The sequence below is a fragment of the Heterodontus francisci genome, chromosome 8 (assembly GCF_036365525.1).
Source record: "Heterodontus francisci isolate sHetFra1 chromosome 8, sHetFra1.hap1, whole genome shotgun sequence".
NCBI classification, from domain to species: domain Eukaryota; kingdom Metazoa; phylum Chordata; class Chondrichthyes; order Heterodontiformes; family Heterodontidae; genus Heterodontus; species Heterodontus francisci.
In genome coordinates this window covers 89,087,463-89,105,615 of record NC_090378.1, presented here as the reverse complement: position 1 = coordinate 89,105,615, position 18,153 = coordinate 89,087,463, and the positions used below count along the sequence as shown (strand labels likewise).

Here is an 18,153-nt window from a genome sequence, read left to right as displayed (position 1 = left end):
TATTCATTTCTGCCACTGCTTCTTGTGGTCATATTGTGCTGCTGCCTTGTTAGAAACATTGAGCTGAATTTTACCACGTGCTTCAGGACCCCAAAGTCAGGCCGGAAAGCGGGTCCTGAGCCCACTCTTGCCGGCAACAGGGCCAGCTTGGTGATTTTACGACAGATGGCCTAATTGGTTGCCTCCAGGCTCGCTGCCCAATTAAGGATGGAGGTGAGCCCCCAATCCTGCCAGCCGGAGGGCTGGCAGCTCTGTATACTCAGCAGCCCCACCAGGAGATGTTGGCACTGCTGAGGTAGGTAGGAAACCTTAGGTGTGCCTCAACATGGAGGTGCCCTCAGATGGATAAATAAAAACTAAAATTTAGGGGCCAAAGGCAGTAGGCCTCATGGAACAGAGGGGGAAACCTCTTGGGGGTATTGTTGGGGTCACAGGGGGTGCCTTGCCTGCCTGCGACCCTCTCTTTGGGCCATGCAGCCTCTGGCTCTGATGCCCGCCCCCCCCACTACCTCCCCCGGGCTGCCACACGGAGGCTACCACCATTAAGCTGGTGGCCTCCCTGTGTACAGGGAGCCGTACTGGCATCGGCAAAATGCCAGCAGCCCTGTAAAATGGCTCGTAATTGGGGTTTTAATAATGCAATTGGCTGCTTGCCTCTGTGGAGCTGGCAGCCGCTCTGCCTGAAGAATTCCTTTGTTACTTACCTAGGAGTTAATCAGGTAAAGCAAATCAGAGTTCAAATTTTAAGATATACTCACAAGACTATCGTAGAATTTTGCTTTTGTAAATTAAGAACCTGATGAAATTGACTTCTATTCTATAAAAAGTGAATAATCTGAAGGTTATTCCATAAAAGATCCTTTTATACTACAGACTGGATGTAAGAGTGGCACTTTCCTGAATTTGCATTTCACACAAGCTGGCAGGGTCCCTGAACTAGAGGCAAAGTGCAGAAGCACAGCCATGATGTCATCAACAAATGATGCCATGACACGCAAAGTGTCTCTGGCAATAAAACGAGTTAAATCAGAGTGGCATGTGAAAATGCTACGCCATAACATTACATCAGTGGGAGCTATACTGAACAGGTTTCTTTATTGAACTGCTGCCGGTGTAGGACATTTAGTGACTCGAGTTAGACCTGTGGTGGGCACCATGGCCCCCCCCAGTGATAAACAGGTCCTTCTGGCTGTTGACCCAACAAATTCTATTCGTTTCACCTTGCCGCAGGCTGTGGGATACCTAGGCTACAGGCAACCAAAGATCAAAATAAAAACACTTCTTTGATTCGCTGCTTTGTACCTTCTATCTTTCCCTTCAAAATAAACCATGGTGTCTCCCACAAAATGGCATATAATCTCAATTAGTGAAATCAAGATAAAATGTGATTTCGCAAAATAAATGCTGACCATAAAATTCAGAATGAACTTAAGTTGGAGAGCAAATGTTATGTAAAAATAGGATTTGGACTTTTCAAAATTAGGAATGCATACATCTGGAAAAAAATAGGAAATATTAATTCAGAATCCTAGATCAATGTAATGTAATCCATCAATAAAAAGCATAATCTTAACTGAAGATTTGCACCTGTCCTGATAAAAACAGCATTGATCACGAATTGCATGGCTGAATTCAAAACTGGTTTACACTAGAGAAAATCAATACCTAAAGGAATGGATAAAGTATTGCAATGCAAACATCACAGCTTATTACCTTCTAACAGTTAGCAGAATACTCTGTGTGCATGCACACAAAGGCCGGAATTCTATAGGCCCCTGGGAGACGGGATGGCCCATAAAATAGCGACGGAAGGCGGCAGGGAATGTGCCCGTCCCCTTACTGTCACCATACGATTTTGTCAGGGGCGGGAAAGGCCAATGACGACCTTCCCACCCCAAAGTCAATTAAGGTCCTTAAATGGCCAATGAGTAGCCACTTAAGGGTCTCTTTCCGCCGCTGCTGGTATTCTACCAGTGGTGGAGGCAGCCTCCGCCACGTGGGGAGGTCGCCCAGTAAAACAAGGCAGCCTCCCTCCAGTCTTGGGCAGTGTGGGGGGGGGGGGGGGGGAGCCTCCTCCGTGGGCAATCTTTGGCCCACGGAAGGCCCGCAGTGGCAAAGGCCACCCCTCCGTGAACAGCCCCCACCCCCCACCTCGCCAGGGCTCCAGCAATGGTCCTGGCCCTAGGCCTCTTGTAGTACCAGCAGTGGTCATTGCTCCCGGTAGCGCTGCCGATGCTACTGAGCTGCCAGTCCTCTGACTGGCCGGCAATTCTTGGTGGCCCGATCCCTGTCCTTACAGGAATGGGGACCATAGCACTGGCAGTTAATTGCCCAGCACTGTTGAAAAGACCTGGTTTGGCAGGGGGGGGGGGGGCAGTCTCCAAAGGACCAAGGCGGGGTTCCCCTCGTCTTTCAGGCCCAGTGTTAAGACCCCCACTGGCTCCACAAAATTCAGCCCAAAATAGCTTTTACAAAGGAGAATGCATCTTCTGCAATGAGCTTTCAGGTGAAAAACACTAGAGCAATATCTCAAGAAACTGGACCTTTTATAGCTAGAGGCTTTGCGGAAATCTCCCAAATGATACAATAGTAAACAGGGAAGCGTTTTTTTTTTTAACATAAAGCTTTGGTTAATTTTAATCAAGAGGCGTAGTACCCTGAGGAAGACAAGTAGTAGTTTGGGGACAGCACTTGATAGGATGAAATTTGTTGAAGATAGCACAGGCTACTACAGGAGCAGCAGCTATTTTTCCCAGTGCTAAATATTAACTTAAGTGCTATGAAGAAGGGTGCCTTAACCTTTTGTTCTCCTTCAGGTACTGACTAATCTGATGCATTCACAATTTTGGCTGCAGTTACAGCATACTACTTCATCTTGACAGGCATCACCCCTGTCAATTATTCTGCTACGTGATGGCATGGATAGCAATGTCTTCAGGCTCATCACGTTAAAAAAAAACTCGGTGTTAAGGTTTCTAAATTTCTTCAGAGTTCCAATGAATTGACAGGTCACTTTTTAAAGACGTGGCTTCACATCTCATTGGAGTGTACAACAATGTGTGAATCCCAAGCTGTGAGAGATGGCCCTCCTCTGGAGGGGGGCCTTCGCACTTGGTATCTTTCGGGCACTTGGGAAACAGACTACGACGCAACTCTTAAGTTATACTGCCATTTTCTTGTTGATACACAACTGAAACCACAATGACAAAAAAATGGCAGCACAACTTCAGCCTTCAATTCAGATTTCCAATTTCCACATCTTTCTATTTAATCACTAGTTCCAATACTGTCCCCCTTGCTGGACATTAGGACAAGGACAGTAATACAGTGTAGGGTACAAATAGGTATACCCAAGTTCCAGGCTTTTATTACTTTCAGATTTAGAAATACCATTTTATTTTTGTCTTAAAAAGAGATAAAACTCATTTATGAGTTTCACTTCACATTCATGTAAAAAATAATGCATTTGACCACAAGATGGCATAATTTAGTTATATAGAGAATGGTGGTTGCAGCACTCAAATTTCATGAACAAACCTGCACCCAACCTCCTTGTATTGACTTCAAATTTAATTTAATGATTTCAGATTAAGAACATTCCTTGCTCTTTGCAGCACATTTGTATTTGGTTTTGCATTAACTGAAATTTTAAAAACAAACTTACACGTCGGTAGGGCAGAAAATATTGCTAATTAAAAGGACAGTCTTTCCACGGGGCTTTGATCAGATATTATTACAGCTATGTGCCTGACTATACTGCTGATGGCTGAAACTTAGCTGCACTCCGAAGAAAAAAAGTACATGAACGAGAGAGGGAAAAGAGCACCACTTAACATGATAATTCACAATTAGACAAAGACAAGTCCCCATTCTTCCTCCGCATTATAATTACTTATCACAAAAGATTTAAAGTCTGCACATGAACGGCCTACTGATTGCCCTTTTCCTGCACTTTACATCAAAGGAAGCTACCATCACTTAAACAAGAAATCGCAACAATGCTCCCACTACCTCATGCTGCCATCTATGTAGAATATCCCTACCATTAACAGCTTCCCAAAGCAGTTTGATGAACCATAAGACTGGGATGTTCTCTATAAGTAGTAAATTTTGGAGGAAAACCATCTCTACATTTTTCCTACTAAGGGGATTTTGTTGACAATTCTTTATTATTCACACAAAATAAAGCAATAGGCCAAAAATCAATAGATAATGAAACTGTAAGTGGGGGTGTTACAACCAGGTGAGAAAGAGGTCTAGGGGTTCCCTTTCAGCCTTCACCTGGTCTTACTGTAACAGCGTTTTATTTTTAAACACACTGTGTTTTAGCTCCCCCTTGGTGAATCCTTGTTCTCCGCTTTCCAATTATAAGGCAAACAAACGAGCACAAACAGACTTTCTTAGGTTCAAAGAAAAGTGAAATTCATTAAAACTTGAACTCTAATTTGGTTAACGCCCATGGATACACGCTGCACTCGCTAGCATGCGTACGCGATACGGACATGCAAATAGAGGCAGAAAAGAACAGAAGAAATATAGTGGAGGGATTTGAGACAATCTCTGAAGAGGGGTTTTTGTTACTGTGCTTTGAGCTTGCTATAGTCCTTGCTTGTAGGTCGAGCTTGCTTTTTGTTGGGGCCCAGTATTCTTCTCAAATCGTGTTCACTGTAGCAGACTTTGTCATGTGTCTTCAATGGATTCCAAAGCTGGTGAGAGATGAGATCAGACAAGAGAGAGATGTTCTCAATCCAGGAGCTTTCTGAGTTCAAATTCTCTGTGGCAAGTTCAAAAAAAACCTGCAACAGTCGCCAGTCATGTGACTAAACTGGTCTGACCACGTCTGTTTGTGTATTCGGCCATCTTCGCAGTCAACCTGGAATGCTAGCTCCTCCACCTTCAACGTCTGGTAATCAGAAGTCCATTGTGGATTAAATGCATCAGGGAATGGTCTTTTGTCCCTTTTAAGCACAGTCTGTAAATATGCAAATGTATTTCCAGTCAAGGGTCTGGTGTTGCTTTCTTTTAAAAAGCAAGTTCGTTCTTTACTCCAGTAATAGTTTAAAAATCAATGTTCATGTGGTGAAATTAATGTGCCTCATTCTTGGCAGGTGGGGCCCTGCATGACAGGGGGCAATACTGTAAAGGGTAAATACTAATTTAATAAAACCATTTAGAAAAAGGCTCTAGAAACCCATCTGTAACTTGATAATTTATTTGATACAGTTGAATAGTAGGAAAGTGGGGGCATTATTGTGAGCATCACTCTCACTCTCAGGTATTCATGCCTCAGTGCCGTCAGCCTCCACAGACCTGGAAAATTACACAAAATTTGTGCCTCCAAACAGGCATTAGGGAATCCTAAGAACCATTTTTAAGCTTAAAAAAAAAGAGCATTTTGAAAAAAAGAACATTTCTGAGTAATGCTCTTGCACAATTAGAGAATATATTCCTTTAATAACTATCAAGAATCATTCAAACAGACCATATGCATGGTCTATGTTTGAAGTGTCAGAAAACTCATGGCAACTGTCACCAAGGATGACACGGGCAGTCCATTAAAAATGTTAGCTGTATGAACAAAACCAACAACTTTTTGGCAGATAATTAAAATGTTATGCAAGACTGAATATGTTAAAAGAGATAGCAGGCAGAATTCATTTTAATTTCTGTAGTTTTGAAAAGCAGTTGTATTCTTTTGTAAAGCAATAATAAAACTTAACAGACAGCCAAATCTTTCTCCTAATCGACAACCTCAAATAAATCTGTTGACATTTTTCCCCAGTTACAAAGTGACAGTCAATTTATTTCAAATTCTGCTGATCAGTGAGATCGCACGTATAATACAACACAATAGTCCATGATGAACCATTAATGCATAAAATGTCAATCATTTTTGTTGCCAAAATAGACCACAAAGTTTTTGGCAAATAACCCATAATTATAAGCAACTCAAGTTTAATCACTTCGTCAGCTAAAAATAGACTCTTTCTACATGTCACTATTGCTCAGCATTCAGGTCAACAATCAAAGCATTTTCTTATTTTATTACAGATTACATAACTTTACCATGGCATAATTGCAGATTTAATAAAATTATTTCTTTTGAAAGGTTTATTTACTTGAAGCTGCCAAGTGTGTAACTGTGTGATGTTCACAGTTTATTTTCAGAACCAGAAGAAAATCATACTGGAAACTGACTGAACACGAAAATAGTTAGCATACGAAAAAAGTTTAATCTTGATTCCAATCAAAACGAAATCAATAGCTTTTACATGCCAAGGAACTCATCCAATTTTGATAATTTTCTGAAATCTTCATGCCATTGTTAAACAGAAATTTAGAAATGTCTAAGAATGATATTCCATTATACAAATTCAACATTATTGCATTAAATTCCTCTCTCCAGTTTAAGACAGTAACCAGTTCAAAATAAAATGGGTTAATGCCTCCGTTAGAACTGCAGAGATAGAAACTTACAACAAATTAAGCAGTTAGATGCTACCATCACTCCCAGTAATTTCCAAACCTTGGCTGTTGTTGTGGCATTTGAAGTGTTGTATTGGCACAAACCACTGACCACCTCCAGGTGCTTATCCATTGTCTCTCGAGATAAGGAGGCCAAAGAAGAAGATGATTGGTGTAGGTATAACTCAACAGGAAATGGTGATAGAATTGTTTGATAAGAAGTGCACATCAGGCATAATGCTTAGAATGAAACTTTAAAAAGAACTAAAAATAATATATTTTTCAGTAAAGGCAATGCAATGTTACTAAGGAATTCTGGCCAGTTGTATTGTCGATAAAGGCCTTCTACCCGACGGGACCCGACGACATATGTCGGGTTCGGGTCGTGTCAGGCCCCTCTTCCAGGTCTGGCTTTCGGGCTCGGGTCGGATCGGACACACAAGGTAAGTGCTCTGCTCGTAAATATTAAAAATAAAAAATTTAGCTGTGTTGTGAGTCCGGGATGAAACTGAGTCTGTGCAGTGAGCGAGTGACGTCATCACGCATGCGCTGCAGCTTCATGCAGATTCCCAGTCGGAAGGTAAGTAAAGGAATGGTCGGGTCAGGCTCGGGTCGAAGTGAAATTGGAGGGATCGGGCCAGGTCGGGCTCAGATCCGCTGTGGATCGGTCGGGTTTTTTTTCCCGACCTGAGCAGGCCTTTAATTGTCGATATATATCAAGACCCTTTACTCACTTCGTGTTCCTTCCTGCCTGAATTGTTTGCACTACATTAAAAAAAAACCTACTCTTTTGCTCCTCTGTTACAGTTCACCTATTTTAGTGAATCTGACTTGGAACTACATCACCACTCCTTCACTGTCGCTGGATCAAAAAAACCTCAAATTCTCTCCCTAAGAGCACTGTAGATGTACCTACACCCCATGGACTGCAGCAACTCAAAAAGGTGGCTCACTACCACCTTCTCAAGGGCAATTAGGAATGGGCAATAAGTGTTGGCTTTACGCTAACATCCCATTAATGAATTAAAAAAAAAATTATGTAAAGCCACACCTTTCAAAATCCGTATTGTCAATACTTAGATATGCAAAATTGTGGGGTCCATGGGGAAAAATTTTCAAATTTACTTCATTTCATACAAAAAAGGCCCTCAAATACATTGAATATTTTAGACAAAAGATTATCTTCTGTTCTATTTCAACAAGTGATATTGTATGATTTGGTTATTTCTTTTGTGCAGCTGCCATTGGTACTCCTTCATGGAATTAATTCTGGCAGGAATGACCTTACTGCAACCAGTCAACGTTTTATCATTGTATCATGGAGCCTTGTGGCTATTGTGTAGTTTTGTTTTATGCATCAGGTTCTGCAAAAGGTTTTACAGCATGAACACCATGTATAAGTGAACTGTATTATTATCCTTTCCCATAAGCCATTGCACAAATAAAAAGTAATGATATTCACCAGAGGGTGGAAAAAAGCCATGGAACAAGGTAGATTTCTACATAGCAGCAACACTGCTCAAAGCAGTTGGCAGGGAAGTGTATTTGGAAGTGAACTTGAAATTTTAAAGATGAAAGTATTCTTTTAATGTTTGTAAACAGAGATGCTTACCATCTGCTACATAGGCCCGGTAATATTTTCTGGCAATCACAGATGATGTTCTGAAACCTATTATTTTGCCCATCTCCCACACACATGCAAAACAATCTATCACCCATGGTTACATGGACTCTAAGCTGCCTGTCAAATAGGTGGCAACAATTGCTCTTTGTAAGTATTTGTAATCCAACTTGTTAGAACTTCAAAATGCCACAAGTGTGAACGATTGATTCCTGACCAATAATTTCAAATGTTCAAATTTTGTAACACTTCAACTGTATTATAAAAGTATCATGAGTAAAATGAAGAATTAACCCCTTCTCAACAGAAATACACAAATATGTTCAGCATATGTAGTGTTGTGCTGTGTTTTTAAGTCTTCTTAAATGATAACAGCAGGCTTTATATTCGGATTCAACACAAACACTATTTATTATCTTACTTATCTGTATTGCATGAGCTCTACAGATTGCTCAGGTCCAGGTCTTTTCCACGCTGGTGTATGTGTTCTGTCTGCAGGCCATGTGTTCAATGTGTCTCCTCCGTATATATGTATGATGATGTCATCAGTTACATCAGTGGCCTAGTGTCTTAAAGGTAAGGTTTCTTAAAGGTGAGGTCACCACTACACTACAGTACAGAATAGAAATGTAACAATTTAATCAAAGCACCCCACTCTCAAGAAATTGCGGGATGGAAGAAGAGAATGAGTTTCAGCAAATATCCTTCATGACCTCAGGACATCCCAAAATGTTTCACAGAAAATTCATTACTATTTTTAAATGCCATCATGTTGTTTTGTGGACATACATGGAGATAATTGTGGATGCAGCAAGATCCCACAAAGAATGGAATAATTGACCATTTGGTGATGTTGGTTGAGGGATGATTGTTGGCCATGACACCAGAATTCTCTCTTCGTCTTTAAACAATCTTTTAGGTTCACCTGAATGGTCTTAATTTAGTTAGTTAGTTAGAGATACAGCACGGAAACAAGCCCTTCGGCCCACCGAGTCTATGCCGACCATCAACCACCCATTTATACTAATCCTACACTAATTCCATATTCCTACCACATTCCCACCTGTCCCTATATTTCCCTACCACCTACCTATACTAGGGGCAATTTATAATGGCCAATTTACCTATCAACCTGCAAGTTTTTTGGCATGTAGGAGGAAACCGGAGCACCCGGAGGAAACCCACGCAGACACAGGGAGAACTTGCAAACTCCACACAGGCAGTACCCAGAATTGAACCCGGGTCGCTGGAGCTGTGAGGCTGCGGTGCTAACCACTGCGCCACCCTTATCTGACAGACTTTAGTTCCAGCAATGCAGCAACATTTTAAGACTGCACTGATGTATCAGGCAAGATAATTTGTGCGAGAATGGCATGACTGTGTCAACCTGTCATTTATTTAAGGGAGGGAAAGATGCAACTAAGATAGCAGCACAAGATCACAGCAACTGTTCAGAATATTTTTTTGCATCAGCACACTGTGCTCTAATGATATGGCATACAATAGTGTGTACAAATAGGTTTTCTGATGTTGAATTCAAGCACTTTTTACATGGAACCATTTAATTGAGATTCTCTGCAGACCAGTGTCCGTGAACCCATTCCAGCATTTACATTACTGAATACAGCTCCCTTATCCTGATGACAGACTCATAAAGCAATAAAAAGCTATGTACCTGACCATTGCCAGGATGAGGGAACTAGCTGTAGCAAAATGAACACTACAAGCTTGCCCTCTTCCAGAATTCAAAGCACAACAGTGCTGGTGTAAAGTTATCTTCAAACAAAGCACTGGGGCCTGACTTTTAGTCCCCCTGGGACGGGGAGCAGAGGCCTGCGGACGCTAAAATTTCCTGGCCTGTGTGCTGGTTCGCCGGCTGCATCCTGCCCCTGGGCCATTGTCGTGGAGGCGAGTTGGGGAGGGGCAGGGATACCTGGCTGCACCCAGCAAGGAGTCAATTAGGCTCGTTATGAGTCACTTAAGGCCAATTAAAACAGGCCAACAGGTGGTGGGGCTAGATTAACTGCCTGGAGGGGGCCTTCTGGCTACAGACTGGGGAGGTCCAGCACTCTAGCCAGGCCTAAAGGCCCTCGCTCCCTGCCTAGGTGAAGCAGCAGCCACAGGCTGCCCTGTAGTGGGTGGCGCCACCCACCCCAACAATTGTGGCCTGGCTGCAAAAAACGTTTTTTAAACTTTAAAAAAGTTGGAGAGGGCACCTCCATTTTAAAGTGCTCTCTCCCATAATTATCTTCCATTGCCTCCTGCTGCTGCTTTGAAGCCAGACGGCCTCTGACTGGCACTCCAGCTTTGAGAGCCTGCCACCTGCTGTCTCAATTGGATGGCAAGCCTGCCCTCTGGCCATTAATTGTGATTTTCCCCAGGACAGCCAATTGGTGACGGTTTCCCACATATTGTGGGTTTCTGAGCCTCATTAGAGCCTGAAGGCAGGGTTCAGAAGCCCGCAGGGAAAATCTAGCCCTCAATATCTACATTCCTATTGTCTCAATTTCTCATTTCAGTTCAACATATTGGGCCAAATTGTATTGTAGAATTAACAGTGAGGTGAACAGCACTCACTAATATTTACATGGAAATTGGAAAGCATCTTCTGGTGTCCGCACATGTAGAATTAAAAGCAGAAATCTGGAAATTGCTTTCTGAGATGCGACGCTCCTCCTAAGGTTGCCCGAAAATGGCATCTCTCCATCTGGCTCCCCATTTAAATAATCTGAACAGTGTGAAGTTGCTGGATTTACATCATAGATATGGACTAAACTCAAGCAAAAATAGTTAGGGCTTTTCCATTCCAGTGTAAGAACCCTTGTAATAGAGTAGCTAGTCTTAATTACTGCCAAGCAACCTCTCTGGCATTGAATATTAGCTTTCACGAGTGAGTCTTAATCTTTCAGATTTTAGTTATTGTTGGAAACTTAAAAAAAACTTAAAGAAATTAATTTTTACTTTTTCTCTTTGATCTCTCTCTCGCTCAATCCAATCATTCGTTCCCTCTCAATTTCACTTTCTGTACCTAATTTGACATTTTGAATTGAAGTTTCTAACTTACACCTCCTGGTTCAAACTCTTCCCCATTCAGTAATGATTCTTCAATCTGATTGACTAAGGGGATACATGGATGTTTGCCATGTTCACACAGGTCCCAGCTGCTTCATAGAGGGTGCTCTGCTTTTTGAAACAAATACACAGAAAGCTCCAGAGTAAAACCCCAGAGAAAGCCGAAGGGCAAGTCTAAATGTAACAAGTGGCAAATCCGGCCCACTGTCTGAGATTCATCTAATTCAATGCCGTAAATTCAAATATTCCTCACAAATACATTATTAATTGGATTAAGTGTCTGTTGCAAGCTCATTTGTTAGATAAATTATATGAAATGGAAGGTATTGCCAAAAATGCAGCATTAATAACTAACTCTATAAAAATGATTAGCAAAAGGTTGCAAAATTAAACAGAACAAAAACAAAGTTTGGGCAATTGGTGCAGAAGTGGTTTGAATATAAATAATACTGAAGAATCAGTCCAGTTCCCTTTCTTACCCGTTTACGTTTAGTGGCTGGAAGCCGGTTCTGTAAAAGGTCAGAGTTTGATCGGCGTTGCAGGTTTGGAGATAGCACCTCATTATGATGTGAGTCATCATCTTCATTTGTATCCTGCACAAAAATGAAAATCCAGTAGTCGAACTTAAACGTAATTTTACGACTTGAGAAAGACAAAATATTTGCTGACCAAAAACTATTTTCTGCACGCCCACATCCAACCGCACCCCCAAGAAGAAAAACAGTTTTCCTCAAAACAAACGTAGCAATGGGTTTAGGGACAGAAAATCAGCGCTGTACTTAATCTACAGATGAAAGAAGTTATGCGCTTTGTTGCGAACAGATGATGATTTTACATTTTTAGCCTGCTGTTAGTTTCACACAAAGTTTACATTTAAGTTCGCACTGATCTCAGTACCAATTTGACATTTAACTGTGATATCAAAACAATCATCTTCATCAAAATACACATTTTGTTCCAAGCAATATTTGGGACATCAATATTTCTGTAATAAAATATGCAAACAAAAAAGGGATCATTCAACCTCAGCACGAAACAATAACAGATGAAGATAGCCTGAGGGTCAGTTATGAAAAATGTATGTTATTGAACAAAGGATGAAGCAAATTTCACAAATCATTAACAGACAATGTCTCTTACAACTTTCCTGTTTCAGATATTTCAAAGAATACAACGTCACTGAAGTCAGATATGTTATGTACCTTCTGTTTTAACATGCTCTTCACTTCTTTGATCCCCATCTTAGCCTGGTTCTTAGCCTTGAAGAAATAAAAAGAGTCTGATACAGCCTTCCTCTTAAAATGTAATACAAATTTCTCAATATGAAATCTGAACAGTCATAACAGGTTTTCTTTAAAGTTACCACCAGATATTGAAATCAGTTAGTTTCATTATGGATTAGGGATGGCATCTTTCACAATAATTTAAAGTAATTTGGCGGAGCCAGTTGATTCGTCAAAGACATTAAATGGAAAATTACTACAAAGTAACCTTATATATGCATTTATTAAATGGTCAAACCTAACTTTTAATATTGGATTGATAATTGATAATTTAAAATTAAAAATGTACTTTTAACTTGCGGCTATTAATTAACTGCCTTGCTTACTCTCACTGAAATTATTTTCCCCCTTCAAGTGCAACATTGAAAGCAGCTGATTTTTGGGTGAAAGCAAAGTGAGAACAATACGTTCATTTTTTTTGGAGTAATTTATCAGTTTTCGATACTGATTTTTTATTTCTTTATCATATAAACTCAAGCATGGATCACCATTTTAGAAACTATGGGCTGGATTTTGCCATGGGTTTCGGACCCCGATGAAAGGACCGAATGGGGATCCCATTCCTGCAATTGCCGACAATAGGACCGGCAGCACAAACTTCCCGGAAACAGGCTCCTACTTGGCCGTCTCCACTCTCGGCAAGTGGGCTCCCAATGCTGCCAGTCCAGGGGGATGACAGCTCTGAAGCTACAGCAGCGCCATTGGGAGAGGTGGGTGCTGCTTTGGGGTCTGCGAGGGCACCTCAACATGGAGGAGCCCTTGGAGACATAGATTTAAATTTAAATTGATGGGTGAAGACATTCGGGTCCTCGGAGTGGAGGAGAAACCTCCCCAGTGAATTGTTCGGGCCATGGGTGTGGCCTTTCCTGCGCCCCCCCTCTTTGGGGCAAGGAGCATTCGGCTCTGATGGCCCTCCACCCTGGCCTGCTGCCGGAGGCCACTTCTACTCAGCTGGCAGCCTCCACAAGCGGCAAGGAGGAGCGGGGTCGGGGTGGGGGTGTTGCTCCGCTGGCAGCAAAATGACGGCGCGATTGTAAAATCAGCCCGAATTGGGGCCTTAAATATCTTTATCACCTGCCAACCTCCATGGAGCAGGCAGCCGATCCTACTCCCAGCCGGCCCAGGAAAGTGCCCCAGGAAGAAAATTCAGCTCTACACTTCTTGAAAGAAAAAATGTTTATTTTACAAATCTACAACTTAATACATTGTTTCCTTGTTTTTGTACTCTACAATCAACAGTTCTTGCTATAGAGGGAGTGCAGCGAAGGTTTACCAGACTGATTCCTGAGATGGTGGAACTGACATACGAGGAGAGATTGAGTCAGTTAGAATTATATTCGCTGGAGTTCAGAAGAAGGGGGATCTCACAGAAACCTATAAAATTCTAACAGGACTTGACAGGGTAGATGCAAGAAGGATGTTCCCGATGGTGGGGGAGTCCAGAACCAGGAGTCATAGTCTAAGGATACGGGGTAAACCATTCAGGACTGAGATGAGGAGAAATTTCTTCACCCAGAGAGTGGTGAGCCTGTGGAATTCGCTACCACAAAAAGCAGTTGAGGCTAAAACATTGTATGTTTTCAAGAAGGAATTAGATATAGCTCTTGGGTCTAAAGGGGTCAAAGGATATGGGGCGAAAGCGGGAACAGGTTACTGAGTTGAATGATCAGCCATGATCATAATGAATGGTAGAGCAGGCTCGAAGGGCAGAATGGCCTACTCCTGCTCCTATTTTCTATGTTTCTATTGCATGAAACCAGAGTCCAGTCTGGATATGATGGGATATACCTTTTAAGTAAATCCTCAATAAAACTACAGCAGCACTGTCAAAAGATAACTTGCAATATGGCAGACAGGTGTGGGGAGAAGCAATCTTGAGCTAGTTTCCCTTTTAATCCAGGATGTTTTCTGTATCGTAAACCCATCCTTCACATTATGCACGACTCCATGAGTGGAAGGCTAAGCAACCTGCTCCAGGGTTTCTGCCAACATCATTCAGCAGCATGAGCATCACTGCATGACTCTCATATACATTTCACCACCCTGCGGAGACGTACCTGGCCTCCATTCAGCACCTGGCCCAAATATGGAACCAGTCATGTAACTAATCTCACAGTTAAACCTTCATATTATTACTCAGTTACACATAACCTTTGGGGCAGTGTGCTATGTCACCAGATAGTAATGACATTTCTAATCTTTTAATAGCAATGCAAACCAGTAAATAAAAAAATCGCATGCACCATAATTTTTTTCTGTCATATTTGATTTGTGAATTCTACACAGAATTTAAACAAACACATCAGCAAATGACAGTGAAAGATTATTGAATCATTTGTGAAAGAGGCAATAGATGGCTGAACTTGGTCTGCGAAATCAATACTAAAATATTTGCAAAGCAATAACTGAACATGCTATTGTTCAGGTGATGATTAAGTGGATGAGATACTAAAAAGACCAAGATTGTGTTCCCTGTTCTCAAGATCATATTGGATGTTAACAGGTATGATTTTCGGATAAAACAGCTGATCTTTTGAATTGCCCGTCACCCTTAATGTTATAAATGAAGTTATCCCGATGCTTGCTGATGCCTCAGTTCCCTCTTTTGTAACATATTGGGGTAGAGTTTCTGCTAGGTTATGATGGTTTTTCCAGCGCAATTTGCCCAAACCAGCACAAAAGATTGAGGAATTCCCATTATAAATTAGGTCCAGCGCAAACGGAGTCTTTTGCTATCTTTTGTGCTGAAAGCCAGCCCCACCCACAAAAGTGGCTAGTGCCCCAGTTCAAACTAATCACCATGCTGAGTTTCCATATGTCGCCCTTCAAGGAGGCAAGAGGCTCTTCAAATTGATTTTTTTTTTGACACAAGGGTACTAGTATGCACCTTTTAAAAGCTTTTAAATACAACAAAAAAATTACCTAGAAACTGACTAATGTACACCAGCCAAACTAGTAAATGGCTCTGTATAGCTTTTTTTAAAGTCATTTTCAATTATTTAAGGTCGGGTTATTCAAATGGTGAAGTAGACACAATTAATAAAATGCTTATATGTGATTAACCCATTTTCTGCTGTATTAATAAAAAAGTACCAGCTTACCACTCTTAAAAACATCAAGAATTCCCTTTTAATGCAAGGAAAAAATAAGCAATTACATTTTAAAACGCTGCCCAATTGCACTGGTTTATGGAAGAATTTACAAGTTTCTGCAAGTCGGCTTCAGCGGAAACTTGAACCACATTACTTCATTTCAGAAAACTAGTGCAATTGCACCCAAAGCAGAATGTTTATGTTCCAAATAGTTAGTAAGAGACAAAATGGAAGCAGTCATTTTGCACAACATTCCCTCTTTTGCGACATCATTAATGGCCCACAAATCCACTGTCTCTATTTTCGACGTGAAAAAACTGAGAAGTGCCTACTTCCAGGCAAATATATGGACATAGTTCTGTGCAAAGAGGTTTATCTGCAGGCTTTACTTCCAGAGATTTCAACATCTGCAAAATATTAAGACTGAGATTTCTGATCAACAAGAGTGATCACAATTTGCTCCCCCTTTAAAGATAAGGAGTTGAGTTTATTTTTAAGCATGATGTAGATCAAAATAGGTCACCAAAACATGCAACTGTCCCACTGAATGAATAGATTAGTTACATCATCAGTCTACATGCAGTACTGCAACACTTCATCGAATATCTGTTGGTACCCTGTATAGAGACTTACAAATTTGTATGCTGTTTTCATAGCAGGATTTGCTTTCGTCATCACTGTATTTATTAGAGCTCCACCTTTCTGCAAAGGGAAAAAAATCTGGTGATTGCTTTACCCTGCAAAATTATGATTTTCCTCTAAATTAAACAAAAGATCTACAACAATAGTTATGTAGTTCACTACAATAAAAGAAGAACACCTTTTTGTTAAACAGTTTTGGTCATCACTCGGTATCAGGAAATTTGGTTTGGTATTTATGCAACCATTAAACTTAATTTCCGTAAATGAATGTCTTTGCCCCCTCTGTGAAGACTCGCACAAAGAATCTAGTCCATACATTTTCTATTTCCCAGTGATCTTATTGCCTGCATCTGTTCCTTGAGCCTCCTTCTACTATTAACATGGTTATCATTTTTAGGGTCACTTTTGTTGTTTTCTGCTGATTTCCCTTGGTTTTTGCTCAATGCAAGCACTTCTGTCTGAGTCATGTTGTGGATTGAAGTCTCAATGCAGGACTTCAGTACATAATCTAGGCTGACATTTCAGTGTCGTGTTGAGGAGGCACTGCATTACATCTTTTGGAACAGACGTTCAACCAATGTCCCAGTTAGCTGTTCAGATGGATGGAAAGAATCCACTGGCACTTTTCTGAAGAGCAAGAAGTTCTTATGTTCTCCTGCCCAACATTCCCTCAATCAACATCACCAGAACAGATTAACTGGTCATTTACTTCAATGGGAGCTACGGGAGCTTGCTGTGCCTACAAAAAAAGCAAGTGCATGTCCAAAAATAATTAATTGGCTGTGAAGCACTTTGGGACATCCTAGAGAAATAAAAAGCACTGTACAAATGCAAGTCTGTCTTTGCTAATTTCTTCAGCTATCCTCACTTGCCTTTGTGGAAATCTCAATTTTTTGTTTTGTTTCTTTGAATCTTACTCAGGTATTTATGCTTCTTTAGATTATTTTAACTGCCTTGATGAGCCAATGATACAACTCTTTCTATGCTACTCTTTCGTAAAACATAAATATAGTCTTACATAGCTGTTTGGATCCTGCTGCCCCTCAACAGATTTATCCTCAGTCAAGTTTATTTACTGTAAGCTGGAAATCATAAACGATAAAGTTCCAGACACATGCATACACCAAAGCAGTAATACCTAGGAAGAGAAGCATTGTAAGACTTATCAATGTTTTGACTTGCCCAACCAGGCCTAAAGATCCGGATTTCAGTGTACACGATGCAAATTCTGAGCACTCAAATTATCTTGAGGATAATTCATATTGATAAATACTTAAAAATACATTTGCTGATTCTCATGTCTCCTTTTGAAACTCAAGATGATTATGTCATTTTACGGAAGGAAATACTAATTGCAATTTCATAAAGGAAGTTAATTGATAACACCAACCCGTGACCTGAGATCTCATCTCTCTTTGGTTTCACTAATTTGGGGAATGGGTGGAGAAAAGGGTAACAAGTCTTGCTTGAATATTGTCCAGACAGGCTACCGACACAGAAAGCTATTTCATCCTGAATTCATTCTTCGAGCAGCAGACTTCTCTCTTCGATGTCACTGAGGTCACCTGATGCACTTAATATATCACAACTCATTAAATGCAAGGTCTCACCATTTTTGAGGGTTATAATCATTTATAACTTGTTTTTGTTTTAGAGATACAGCACTGAAACAGGCCCTTCAGCCCACCGAGTCTGTGCCAACCATCAACCACCCATTTATACCAATCCTACACTAATTCCATATTCCTACCAAACATCCCCACCCATATTTCCCCATCACCTACCTATACTAGGGGCAATTTATAATGGCCAATTTACCTATCAACCTGCAAGTCTTTGGCATGTGGGAGGAAACCGAAGCACCCGGAGGAACCCACGCAGACACAGGGAGAACTTGCAAACTCCACACAGGCAGGACCCAGAATTGAACCCGGGTCGCTGGAGCTGTGAGGCTGCGGTGCTAAACACTGCGCCACTG

At 41.1% G+C, this 18,153-nt stretch overlaps 1 protein-coding gene across 3 annotated transcripts in view; it reads right to left on the bottom strand.

The window, feature by feature from the left end:
- dennd1b (DENN/MADD domain containing 1B) overlaps window positions 1–18,153 on the bottom strand; it is a 303,360-nt gene that overhangs the window by 29,836 nt on the left and 255,371 nt on the right. For all 3 annotated transcript variants that reach the window (XM_068037699.1, XM_068037701.1, XM_068037700.1), the window contains 3 exons: window positions 16,167–16,235; window positions 12,361–12,417; window positions 11,638–11,751 (listed from right to left, as the gene is read on the bottom strand). In XM_068037699.1, coding sequence (XP_067893800.1) covers window positions 11,638–11,751; window positions 12,361–12,417; window positions 16,167–16,235 — 240 coding nt within the window. The remainder of the gene's footprint in view (window positions 1–11,637; window positions 11,752–12,360; window positions 12,418–16,166; window positions 16,236–18,153) is intronic.